This window comes from Chanos chanos, chromosome 16, assembly GCF_902362185.1.
Source record: "Chanos chanos chromosome 16, fChaCha1.1, whole genome shotgun sequence".
Lineage (NCBI taxonomy): Eukaryota > Metazoa > Chordata > Actinopteri > Gonorynchiformes > Chanidae > Chanos > Chanos chanos.
The window spans coordinates 10,363,989-10,377,217 of NC_044510.1; the positions used below are offsets into that span (position 1 = coordinate 10,363,989).

The 13,229-nt window shown below is 45.7% G+C and overlaps 1 protein-coding gene across 1 annotated transcript in view; it reads left to right on the plus strand.

Moving 5' to 3' along the window:
• Positions 1 to 612: 612 nt before the first annotated feature.
• tanc2a (tetratricopeptide repeat, ankyrin repeat and coiled-coil containing 2a) overlaps positions 613 to 13,229 on the plus strand; it is a 67,801-nt gene continuing 55,184 nt past the window's right edge. Inside the window, 1 exon segment of the mRNA XM_030793544.1 lies at positions 613 to 679. Within this exon segment, the coding sequence (XP_030649404.1) occupies positions 613 to 679 (67 nt within the window).

Below are 13,229 nucleotides of genomic sequence, written 5' to 3' on the forward strand. Positions count from 1 at the left end.
GAACCCGGAACGCATGATGAAAAAAAGCCCTCCCGCTCTAATTCAGCATAGACCAGAGCCCAGACTTAATGCTTAACAAGCGTTCGTCTTCCCAACGAGGCTCCATGTAAAACAGCTCTCTCTGCCCTTACTAAGGTGATAACTACTATTCTACAGTCTCCGATTCAGTCCTTTTTGAGGTCTGGGCGGTCATTGATTTTTGTCTGGGTTTAGACTGCACGATAAAGTAGAGATGCTTTGTCCTTTTTATAAATCTATTCCATTAAATTGAACCTTGTGTATGCGGAAAAAGCGCACTGGGGTTGTTTTCAGTGCTGTTTTATTCTTTCCCCGAAAAAAAAAAAAGAAAAGAAAAGAAAAGAAAAATACAGTAACGAAGAGGGTGCTTGAGGCCAAACGGTAATTGCTGAGATAAATCCGTGAGGCTAACCCTCACTTAAAATATTTCCATTTTTCTCACAGTATTACCAGAAAACACACAGACACACACACACACACGCACGCACCAAATTTTGAGACTCTGTGGTTGTTCTCTCATGAAGTTCTCTACATTTTCTTTCTTTTTTTTTTCCTTTCCAGATTAATGCGTAGCCCCCTGAGACCGTTACAGTCATGTTCAGGAACAGCTTGAAGATGCTGCTTAGCGGCGGCAAGTCCAACCGCAAGAACCGAAACAGCGGTGAGTCAACCAAAAATGTCTCTAGCAGAACTTTCTCTGATAATCTCTACTGCTTTACATGGTGGATAAATGTGTGTCACTGGATGACATTTTGGAGGGTGTGAGATGAAACTGCCGGAATGAAAGACAGCTATGAAGTGAAAGACAGGTGTGTGTATATGTGTGTGTGTGTGTGTGTGTGTGTGTGTGTGTATGTGTAAGGGTGTGTGAAAGAGAGAGATAAAGTGAGAGAGACAGAGAGAGAAAGAAAGAGAGAGACTATTGGAGTACTTGTAGCTGGGCCACATCACATTCCATTCCCTCTCTTATTTTGTAATGGAGGCATCTACCCCCATCACTCCTTGAGTGGTGTTTGAGTGTTCAGGTAAGAGACATCGCTGATGCTGTCACTGTGTCGTTGCTACGGCCCTGGGAACAGGGAAATGCCAGTACCTTCTCACTTTAGCCTCCCTCTGTTTCCTCAGTGTTTGGGTCATTGTTTAAGAAATTCCACTTACTGTGGATTCTGAACCCTGAAAAAACATCCCTCTGAGAACACCATCAAAAATATGCGCTCTCTCTCTCTCTCTCTCTCTCTCTCTCTCAGAGACACACACATACACCTACACACACGCACACATAAAAACCTTTTTTTGGCAATGCTGCTGACAAGAGTTAAAACCACACGACCCCCCCCCCCCCACCAAGTTGTTGACTGTTGACTCACCAACAATTCACTTAAACAGACTCCATTTGAGATGCTTGGCTTGGCTTGGCTTTCAAGCCATGGAGTCTGTGGAGGCAGAGAAAGGTGGCGGGGGGAGCTCCTTGACCCGTTTCTTTTTCTCTTTTTTTTTTTTTTTCCTTAATTAAAACTGTTGTCGTGGCACTACAGTCACGGTTTGTGTCTCAACACTGCAGGAGCTGTGTGGCAAACCTCTCAGTACCAGTGGGAGGGGTGTTTGTTTTCCTACCGGTGTCAGGGTGTAGGTGGTGGAACTACCCTCCGAAAATTTTTGGCTTCGGCACATTAAAACCGACAGCGTCACCTCAGCCCTGTTAAGAGGCTCTTTTCTTGGGGGGGGGGGTTGGGGTCTGCCTGACAAACATGCTTCGAGAGTGACTCAGTGAACAGAACTGCCATTCAGTCCAAGCCAGTGAAGCCCTTCTATCAGATCCAGGCAGGAGAGGGGTGGGTTCTGTTTTCCCATAACTGCCGGTTATTCCCAACGGTCAATTATCGTGACTGTGTACCAAATGCTTGTGGTTTCTCGCTGCTTGGAAATCTGTGCTCCTCCTCTGACCCTTTGACTAACTTACTCCAGTGCATGAAGTTTCCCCTTCAGAACAATCCTTTTTTTTTTGATCAAGTTCTTGTTAGTGAAAATCCTTCATTATCACCAGCATATTAACATACACGTAAATGGAACGAAAGTGGTTCGATTAATGGTCTTTGGGTGCAGTGTGAGGCGATGGGTAGAGGAGACTGTGTGGATGGTTTCGTACTGCGTGGAACCAGGTCTTGAGACATCACATCACGCTGTGATGAAGAGGTTCATTGACTCGAACGGCTGCGGAGAGGGGCAGTGAATCAAATCTTCACCCTCAGGGCTTTTTTCGGCAATAACGGGAGTTTTTTAGTCCAGGACTTGGCAGTCACGTCAGACAGAGGAAACAGTAAGCTGTTGATGTTTGTGCTTATGCTTTGTTAAATCCTCATGCTCTCCGTGTCCTCCTTTTGGGATTTTTTTTTGGAGGGGTGGGGGTAGGTTGTGGGTGGGTTCAAACCAAACCAGTCTTGAATTTTCAGCCAGTGCTTATATTCAGCTTGCCAGAGAGAGTGGTAGGAAGCGTACTTTTAAACAATGCAGTTCTAGTTCTGTCGTGGTCTAGCCTGCAGCTCAGTCTGTTTTACATTGCAACAGGGATGGTCATGTCCTACTTTGATCTCCCTATGAGAATAGAAGATCCCCCCTCAAGGTTTAGTCGTACATGACTGACAGCTCTCTTCTCCCTTCATCTTCTTGTGTTCTGAGGATATGGCACTGCTTCTGATTTCTTTCTTTCTTTCTTTGGTTTCTTTCTTTCTTTCCTTCGTTGGATTCTTTCTTTCTTTCTTTCTTTTCGTCTACTCCTCTTTAGGCAAATGTGGCTCTCAGCTGCATATGTTTGCCATAAATTAAACAGGAGCAGCGAGCGACTTGCTGAGCACACAAGAAAGATCGTGCTCCGTGTCGGAAAAGCGTATGTTGCCTCGCGATTGATGGTTAGCCTCCAGACCCCTCTGTCTCCGTGAGAAGAATCAAAACACATTCGTCGGATTACCAGCTGCATCGGAAAGTGTGTAGTGACATACCCCCACCCCACCCTGCACCCCTCCATCCCTCCACCCCATACATCAACGAACATTTATGACACACTGTAACAGACATGAGCGTGATGCAGCACGTTTTCCGGAACAAGTTGAGAGTCTGGTTCTCGGCGTTTGTCATTTTGCTTCAGCTCCCGTTGGTTTGATGTTTAATTGAAGTAACTGTTTGTATGGTTTTGGTATGACAAGCTAATGGAACAACCGAAAGTCATTGTTTGACGACCCCTCGCCATCGTTCTAATTAGCAGCAATTATGTCAGGATCGGTTGCTTTGTTTTTGTTCACACCAAGATGAGCATTACTGTTGGATGAATCATTTCGACGCTACACGTTAACTAACAGGGAATCCAAAACAGCAACGCGCTATAGCGTATGAACTGTTCCCAGCTCTTCACCGTGCAAGCGTGGATGCTTCCTAAAAATGGCACAAGGCAGGGAAACCGATGGACGCTTTCCCGTATCCAGAGTTGGCCTGCTGGACACGAGCCTCTTAAATGCTCTTACAAACTGCGGCCAGTTGGACGATCACCGGTTCCGCCTGCTAATTGCCGGGGGGTTTTGTTTATGTCGGTATTGTAGAAGTCCAGTCGGGTTTAGAAAGGCCTCTTGCCAGAGCAACCGACAAGGTACAACGTCATCAATTACACAAGGGGATGGCAAACCATAAAACAGGAGACTTACAAAGCAGCTTTATGATGGTGGGTTGGCAACACGATAGAATTCCAGGACCCCCATCCAGTCAGTTCTAAGCTGAATTAGCATCCATCAGGAGGCAGAGAGTATGAAATAGAATGCCAACTTGAGGGCTAAGTAGCTTCCTGATTAGCAAGCACCTTTTTTTGCTTTGTTTTTGTTTTGTTTTCGTTTTTTTGGGGGTTTTTTTCTGTTGTCAAATGACATGGCAACAACATTACGATTTCCCAATTCTAATCCCGGCGATCCACGGGATCGCAGATTTCCGAGTTAGCCGTGCGTCAAGAAACCCGAATCCAATTTGGTTGTAATCACTAAGCTTCAAGTTGGATCTGTCGGGTGTGTTTATACTGGTCTCGGACAAAGATGTGTAATCCTGTGGGCCTCCAAGACTGGAGCTGGGAAGTGGTGATGAACAACCTACATCCGCCTACATCCTTCATATGTTCTAATCACGGCCTTAGACAAAAGAATGGGATTTTCTTTGAAAATATGGCAATGAACCTCTATCTTGGTTTTGACGCTTCTTCCTATTTCAACACCCCACACTGGTTTTCTCGCCAGCCCCGGGTTGGATAGCGCTGCCAGATGAGGTACACTAATCCGGAGAAACCCCGTGACCACGCCCACTATCTCTCCCCTTCCTCACTAGGCTGCTTCATTCGACAAACCCCTGCTGGCCGCCTAGAGCAACCCTGGAGTACAGTCAGGGAGAAAGGGAACATTACAGAGAAGGCCAACTGTTAAACTTCATAGCTTTGGAAATCACCCCCCCCCCCCCCCCCCCCCATTTCCCCACCCACCAGTATAAACCAGTTGCAGCCAACACTCTTATCACATAGAGAGAGAAAGACTGGTGTGCTCTTCAATGCAGGGCACAGAGCACACATACACACGCAAGTTAAAACACGAATACGCACACACACATACACAAAGAGTTTCCAAGCTCTACCTTGTTTCCTTTGCCAAGTCTTGTCTGCAGCAGCAATCCAAACCTACAGCCGCTGATGCGGTTATTAACAGCTTCACCTGTCTTATCCATCCAGCGAATGGAAGTAAACTCAGAACCGTTCAACGCGCGTGGAGCCTGATGCTAATGTTCAGTAGACCGTGCCCTGCTATTCATCAGTGCCATCACACCAAAGGCCTGCCCAGCGCCTGCAGTGCCAGAGGGAGAGAGAGGGAGGGAGAGAGAGAGGGAGGGAGGGAGAGAGAGAGAGAAAGTCGTGACATTGAACAAGCAAGCAGTATAGCTGCATCGTCTGGCTTACCCTCATTCTAGAGGCTGAGCTACTGTACTGGTACAGAATTTTTCTAAACTCAACAGGTTTGGCCTTTTTGTTTAATAGAAGAAAAATACTCTATGGTTGTTAATTTGTTAAAAAAAAAAACTGCACACCTTGTACAAAAGTGCAGTAATTTTCCATCTCCTTCTGTTACATGTAAGAGCAACTTGTGTTTTAGTTCCTTTTATGTTTGAACTGTTTGAAAAATACAGTACGGAACCAGGACCAGGAAAATCTTCGTTTTAAGTTCAGCTTTCAAGGTTTGAAAGTGTGTCAAAGCTTCTGTCTCCTCTTTGTGGGCAGCGCACGGCTTGTTTTGGGTAAGGCGGGTAGGACGCCCGGCAGGTAATTACATCAGTGTTGACGTTTGATATTGATGCCCTGGCAAACGCTTGTGTTTGTGGTCTGGCCTCCTACTGTAAGCTGTGACTTGTCCTGGATGGAAAAGTATTTCAGTCACGTTTCTCATTGCAGCGGCCTAATGGAGCCTGACCGTGCGCACGTGTGTGTGTGTGTGTGTGTGAGAGAGAGAGAGAGAAGGGAAGAGAGAGAAAGGAAGCGATAGAGACAGAAAGTGTGTATGTGTGTGGTGTATGTGCAGGGTCCAAAATGAACTTTTTGGTCTGTCTGCCAATGGGTGGTAAACTGAAAAAATTTACCGGCCAAAACTTTTTTCAACCGGCCACAGAACTGCATAAGATACGATCAGGCGCATAGCCAATGGACGGGCGTTACGCGGCTACACGTAGCACACTCAGTAACCCAGCCAGTCCAGTCTTACGGCGTGTCTGACCTGTCATTCAGATCAGCGGTAGGTTATAAAGAATATGTAGGCTAGTGATGGATCGCGCGTGAAACGTCGTGGCCGCTCGATTCTGCTGAGGCCCGTCCGAAAAGACATTTCTGGCTACGCCACTGGATACGACGTCATTTAAAAACAATGTAATAACCCGGTGGACGGCAGACGGCGAGGGCCAATCAAAGAATTGCGTAACGTAGCCAATCAACTTATGTGTTGTAGTGATGAGAGTTTTTAGTGAGGTAGAAGAAGGTCTGTTTCAGCAACCCGCCAATGACGAGACCTCGTTTATTTTATTCGCCAACATAGGTATTTACTCTCATTCAGCGAGAGGCGGGAGCTAATTTTGGACCGTGTGTGTGTGTGTGTGTGTGGACAACAAGTCCCCTTCCTTTAGGAGGTGAATATCTGAAGGTACTGTCTTCATGAGGATAATGCTTCAGAAAACTGTTTAAGAAAAAAATGAAGCAGAAATAGCTGTTACTGTTAAAACAAAAGCAAAAAAAAAATCAGATATTTCTTTTAGGATAGTTTATTAAGCTGAGGTCATTCATTTGTAGTTCTGTAGTTTTTCAGTAGTATTGAATGTATTGCATTTTCAGTAGTAGTGAGTTGTATCATATGGATATGCTTGGGCGTGGTCTTTGGCGAGGAGCTCCAAAACCGCCCCCCTCACACCTTGGTTTGGGTAGAAGATGCAAAGGGGATTGTCAGTTTGAACAGCTATGGAAAGTGACGTAGATGGAAGCGTGATCTGGAAGATTCCAATTCTCCCCTTGAAACTTGATTATAAATAATTCCATTCACTGTAGAATGGGAATCAATGGGAAATCCCCTGTAGGATATAAAAGGGCGGATGCTTTGTGTACGTGTGTACGTGTGTGTGTGTGTGTGTGTGTGTGTGTGTGTGTGTATGTATGCATGTGTGCCTGATTGTGAGTATGGGGGTTGGAGTGAATGACTTTACACTCTACGAAAGTCTTAAGACAAGTGGACTGATGTTCACTACAAATGGAACAGTAACACAAAATTAGGCGAAAGGCCTCCAGTACAGTGGTACTGGGGACACAAACACACACACACACACACACACACACACACAGATAGAGTTGAAATATTTAGCACAAACACATGGCAGTTGTATAGTAGTAAGAGGTAAAGGAATAGCAAACAGACACACACACACACACACACACAAACACCAGTTTTTTGTACATATCAGTGACCCTGTGATGGCATAGAGGAGTAGCTCACACTGGAAGAAAGGAGAAACTCAGCAGCTTCGACAGAACACGTTTCTCACCTTTGAAACAGGAGGGGATGTGTTTTTACTCTGCTTCTCCCTTTCGCTTAGACCCACAAACTCCTCTTTTTTGGAGGAAGCGATATACTGGTGGGTGTGGGTGTGGGTGTGTGTGTGTGTGTGTTCGTGGTTGTGTGTGTGTGTTCGTGGGTGTGGGTGTGTGCGTGTGTTCATGGGTGTGGGTGTGTGTGTTCGTGGTTGTGCGTACCAGAGAGAAACAGAGAGAAATAGATAAATAGTTGAGATAGATAAATACCGTTTCTTGTCTTTTTTTTCCTCCTTTTTAACACTGTGTGTGTGGGTGTGTGTGTGTGTGTATGTGTGTATGTGTTTGTAGCTTTCTGTGTCTACAGCTCTTCTCATGCTGTGATGCAGAACCTCGGGAGCAGTACCAGTGCGTGCGTGTGTGTGTGTGTGTGTGAGAGAGAGAGAGAGAGCACGTTTCTGTGGGAGATAGGAGAGGAGGGGTGACGCGCAGCACAGAGGAGAAAAGAAGCAGAGGAGGTGGTACTCTGAGAACGTACGCTGACATACAGGCTATCGGAGAAAGAGAGAGGGAGTCAAATCGCTGGTTCTGAGAGGGAGTTTAAAAAAAAAAAAACGGAGAAGAGGAGGAGATGGAGGAGGGCGCGTCTGTCTGCCTTACATGTGCGTGAGTGTGTGCGTGCGTGCGTGCGTGTGTGTGCGTGAGCGTGAGGGTGCGCGTGTGTGTGTCGGTACGCATGCGCCAATACCTGGCAATCTCTTTCCACGCTGCGGAGAGAGCTCACTCTCCTCCGTTTCAGCATCACTCCTTTCTGGCTCTCCCTCTATCGTCACTTTCCTACCCTCGATTTTCTCCCTTTCCTGATATCCTTTTTTTTTTTTTCCTTTCTTCTTTTTAATCGTTTCGTCAACGTTGGCAGCCTTGGCTCTGTTACAAACTTTTACAGGGTTTTTTTTTTTTTTTTTATTTACCATGGTGCGGGATCCTACCAACTGGGGACACCAGCAGTTTGAGGTGAGCACAGTTTGACTTGGTTCCTGAGGGTGTTTGAAATGGGAACTGTGAAGTACAGTCGCATTTGGAAAGCGGTATAAAAAGATTTGAAATAAACCACAGGGAGTTCTTAAGGTTTGCTGAGTTAGAGTTAGTACTGATAAGGTTTCTTAGTCTTTGGAGTAGTTAAGGACCTGAGAATTCACGCTTTGTTTGAAATGAAACAGGTTGCTGATATGTATAATGCTTAGTGTTTCAGTTTTGTTTTGGGTTTTCCTTTTTCTTTTTTTTTTTTTTTTTTTACTCTTTCTCTGTCCTGTTTTTCGTTGGTGTGCGTTCGTGACGTTGGCGTAGGGCTCTGGTTTGAGCTGCCGTCGCTTCTCGTGACGGGCGATTTTACGTGTTCGTTAGATCTCTGCCTAAAACTGTCACGGCTGAAGTTGGTCCTCGTGCTTTAATAAGCGCCGTACGAATTCAGTTCCGCGCTTTAGACATCAGTCAGAACGGAGCAGAGACACCTGCTTCATCATGGGAAGCAGCTCCTCCTGTTAGCGCCATAGGACTCCTGCAGTTTAGTCAAAGAGGGAATATTGAACTCCCACGCGGCCATACGGGAGTACATCACACAAACACGCGCGCACACACACACACACACACACACACACACACACACACACTTGCGCGCGCGTACGCACACACACACACACACACACACACACACATGCGCGTGCGTACGTGCGCACGCTCATCATTACTCCCTCCATCAGAATTCCTCGCCCACTCTTTGCTCTCAGCAGAGAGATACAGAGAGAGAGAGAGATACTGAGAGAGAGATGGAGAGAGAGATACTGAGAGAGAGAGGGAGAGAGAGATACTGAGAGAGGGAGAGAGAGAGAGATACTGAGAGAGAGAGAGAGAGAGAGACAGAAAGAGAGATACTGAGAGAGAGAGATACTGAGAGAGAGAGAGAGAGAGATACAGAGAGAGAGAGGGAGAGATACAGAGAGAGAGGGAGAGAGAGAGAGAGAGACTGCGAGAGAGAGAGAGATACAGTGAGAGAGAGAGGGAGAGAGAAATGCAGAGAGAGAGAGAGAGGGAGAGAGAAATGCAGAGAGAGATACAGAGAGGGAGAGAGAGAGAGAGAAATATATATATAGAGAGAGAGATAGATCGGGAGAGAGGTGAACAGGAAAAAAGGGCTGAGAACAGTCAGTACAGTAGGCTCAGGGTTTTTCGCTGCCTCCGCTGTAACATTTTATCCTCAGTCAGGTGCTGAACGCTGCACTACTCTGAATGAAGGGATGAGAGCTCTGGCCTTCTCAGCAGTCAGAGTGATGGGGAAAACGCTAGCGTTGTAGCTCGGCGAGCGTTCTCCATGCGTGGGCCAAGGCCGGCGTTGAGGACATCCAACATTAAAGAAGAGAGAAGTAACAAGAGAAGCAATTGTTGAAACAGCTGTCTTGGTTATCTCTTTTATCTCAGTATACCGGAATAAACAAGGAGAGCGGAAGAACAGAAAGTATTTACGAAACGCTCAATAGAGATTCAAGTCAAGAGTTATTTGAAGCTGGGTTTACGAAAGCAAATGAATATCATTAAATAAAAAAAGATACATACTACACACTTACATTTACATTATCTTTGTACCGCTCTTTGTATTACTATAGATGTCGCTTTTAACAAACACTGTCATTTCTTCAGTTTTTCAAGTTTTACATCAACATATCATTTCTAATACTACCCTCATTTGGTAGGCTGACATAGCATAATAGGTCAAATTGCTGAAGTCAGTGCTGGCTCAACAGTTTCCTTCAGATGTTGGAAAATTTGAAGATTCCGCCGCGATGGTATTTTATTGACGGCATAAAGGACCAAGTGCGGTCACGATCTGTGTGTTTGGCTCAGTTTTTGCCTAAACTATTTGCCTGAACGTCTGCCCCTTGTCATTGGATTTTTCTCCCGGTCTCCTCCCGGGGTTCCTTTGGTCGATGTAATGAACGAATGAACGGTGAGGCGAACTAACTCTATTTGTGAAACCTTGTCTTGTCAAATCATGTACGGGGTGATACACACAGGTCCTAATCAGTCTGAAGACAGATGAGAGAGAGAGAGAGTTGTTGAGAGGAGTTATGTGCCCTAAGAGAAGGAGAAACACTGAAAGGGGAGGAGCTGTCAGTCGAAGCCTCAGGATCTCCTTTCTCCTCGGCTAAGTCACCCTGCTCCACAGTTGTCTGCAAAAAACCCTCTCCCTCGCTAACCAGCCGAAAGAACTCAATTATTCATTAGCGGCGCACAACACCCAGGGATCACATTTCTAGGGAAGCAGTTTTGGTCACTCACACTCTTACTCTCTCTCTCTCACACACACACACACACACACACACACACACTCACACACACACACAAATGCATCTTGCCCACTTATCTAATGTTCCCAGGTTGCTTATACGGACACACCCTAATGCATTTTATGCTAAAGACGGATATTTTTAGATAGATAAATAGCATTTCTTCTTTTTTTTTTCATTGGAACACACGCTGTGTGTGGGTGTGGGTGTGTGTGTGTGTCCGTGTGTGGGTGTGTTGAATCAAATTCGGAGTTTAAATTATGGTAAAACATTAGGGTGTAAAACAAGGGACAGACGTATTGTCTTGATCCTTATAGTTGCAGTTAGCTCACATGAACAAAAAAGCTTACAAAAAAAAACAAACAAAACAAAAACAAAACAAAACACAGTCTCCTGTTCCAGTTGTGGCTGTATGTGGTCAGTGCATTCAGAGAGCTCATGTTACAATCACACCCATATCCCTTCACCAACACTGATTGTTTTAAAGGCTTTTTTTTTAATGTGATGTAATTATGAAACACGGTGCATTTTATACAGTTCTGACTGGTTAATGTCCTCTGGAGGGGAGCCGCTTTGGCTACAACTGAACGAACGCGCGATTATACGTGTCCTTGAAAATGTGCTTGTAAATTTTTGATATGATTCGATACACCCACTGATTAACCGTGTCATAGGTTCACAGAGGGTGTTTGTGGGTAATGTAGTGCATTTCTCTTAAAGGCTGTGGATAGGATACTTTATCTAGCAGACAGAGGAGAGGTGTGATGTTTATGGGCGGAGCATAAATCATGTCCATCCTTTAAATACATCACATATACTGTGTTTACTGGGAGAGGATTACTTTTACTGCCCAATTACAGGAGTGGGAGTGAGAATCAAGTTCATTTTAAGAGTGTTTTCTTCCAGTGATGGGCTTGGTTTATTATCTGTGTGTGTATTAGAGAGAGAGAGAGAGTTAGAGAGAGAGAGAAATATATCTCTTTTCCACTGCATGCTGTCATTGTCAGGTCCCACCCAGTACTGCAGCAAACTTCCTAGAAGCTTCACCGTCACACGCAAGTTTTTTTTGTTTTTTTTCTCCTCAGCCTGAGTTCATTTAAAGTGATTCTTGGCCTTTAATTTTCAAGCTTTATTTTTTTTTCCCCTGTAAAGTGACTCAATGACCCTCCTGTTTTATATGGGACTGACTGCCGGCTGCTCTTCTATTGATTCCGACTGATTGAAGAACAGTCTTTTATTGATTCGGAGAGACTGACGGCTATTCCCTGTTTGTTTTACGTGACAAACTGAGACCATTCAGTGTTGGCTCTGGTCACAGTGAAAAACATCCAAATTAAGGAAGGCCATCGCCCTTTGGTGGAAAAGCAGTCATTTAAATTTTTTAGAGAGCTCCCAGTAACGCACGCGAGATTCCTCCATCTATCGGCCGTCTGTCGAATCGGTCATCTGCTTTCCTCCGCGACCCTGCGTGTAATTTCGGAGCAGTTTGCGTATGACCTTGAGCGTGACCCTTTCCCACCGAAGCCATGATATGCCAAAATGTTTTTTGACTTTGTTTTCGACGTCTGTTGATCAAATGGAACCCCCCCCCCCCCCCCCCCCCCCCAACAACACACACACACACACACACACACACAAGGGACTTTGAAAGTAGAACACGTTGCGTAGCCACAGATGCTCACCAGTCTCCATACTCAGGGAGTGGGCGGACCCACCGACAGCTGTTTAGTAACCGTCCGAGACGGTTCGGCGTGCAGCGGTGGAGTTCCAGACCGTCCATCCGGACCATCTGGGAGCAATGTCCTACGGTCAGGCATAACAGTTTTACGGCATGACATGAAATACACAACCGCGCATCGCTACGCTTCACTGTGGAGGCTAATTGCTGAAAGTCGTCGAAACACTGAGTTTGTTCTATGTAGGAGGGTCCTGTTTGAAGATTTGGACATATGCTATCGGTGCCGTTCTGGGAATTTGAGAGTTTGAGAGTTAGTTTGGTAGCGTAGTACTGCAGTATGTGAGAGCCTTTGGTAAACTGATTTTGAGACGACATTATACATGACTAACCAAATGTTCCCTCGCTTCTAAAAGGGGGTTTTCATTAGTTACGATTGTTACGCTCTTTATTTACTGAGTCTTAGTCTTTAACTTCAAGTCTCTCTCTCTCGCTCTCTCCCTCTCGCTCTCTCTCTCTCTCTCTCTCTCCTGTCGGGCTCCCTGCTGTGTCGGTGCAGAGGACCTGGGAAGTGAATGATGTAGGGCGTTTGAGTCACTGCTCTGTCTCGCTCTTCTTCCCCTGGACTCAAGGGCGCGGGGCAGATTGCCGTTTAGATTTAGTGGGGCGCGTTTTGATTGGGTGAGCACCTTCTCATATCACTGTACATAAATTAAGAGCCAGCATTTTGAATCACTCTGCTCCCGGCAGAGCCATATCTGCTCCTAACGGCTGTGTGTGTGTGTGTGTGTGTGTGTGTGTGTAGGCAAGAGATAGAGAGAGAGAGAGAGTGTGTGTCCATGTCAGAGTGTGTGCATGTACTGTATGAGGGCAGAATGAACAAATGAAGGACAAGCTCACCCGACACAACTACGTTTTGATTGCTTCTGGGTCACTGTTCATTATTACTCCGTTTCAAGGCCTGTATTCCCGTTTCCGCGGCTAATAGATTCCAAATTTAGAGACCCGATAAACAAATGGGCCTCAACTCGTCCCCATATTCAGGTCGGTCAAAATACACCACCGACCGACTCCGTAGCGGTTCTTGAAGAAACAGTCGGAGTATCAGCACCGATAA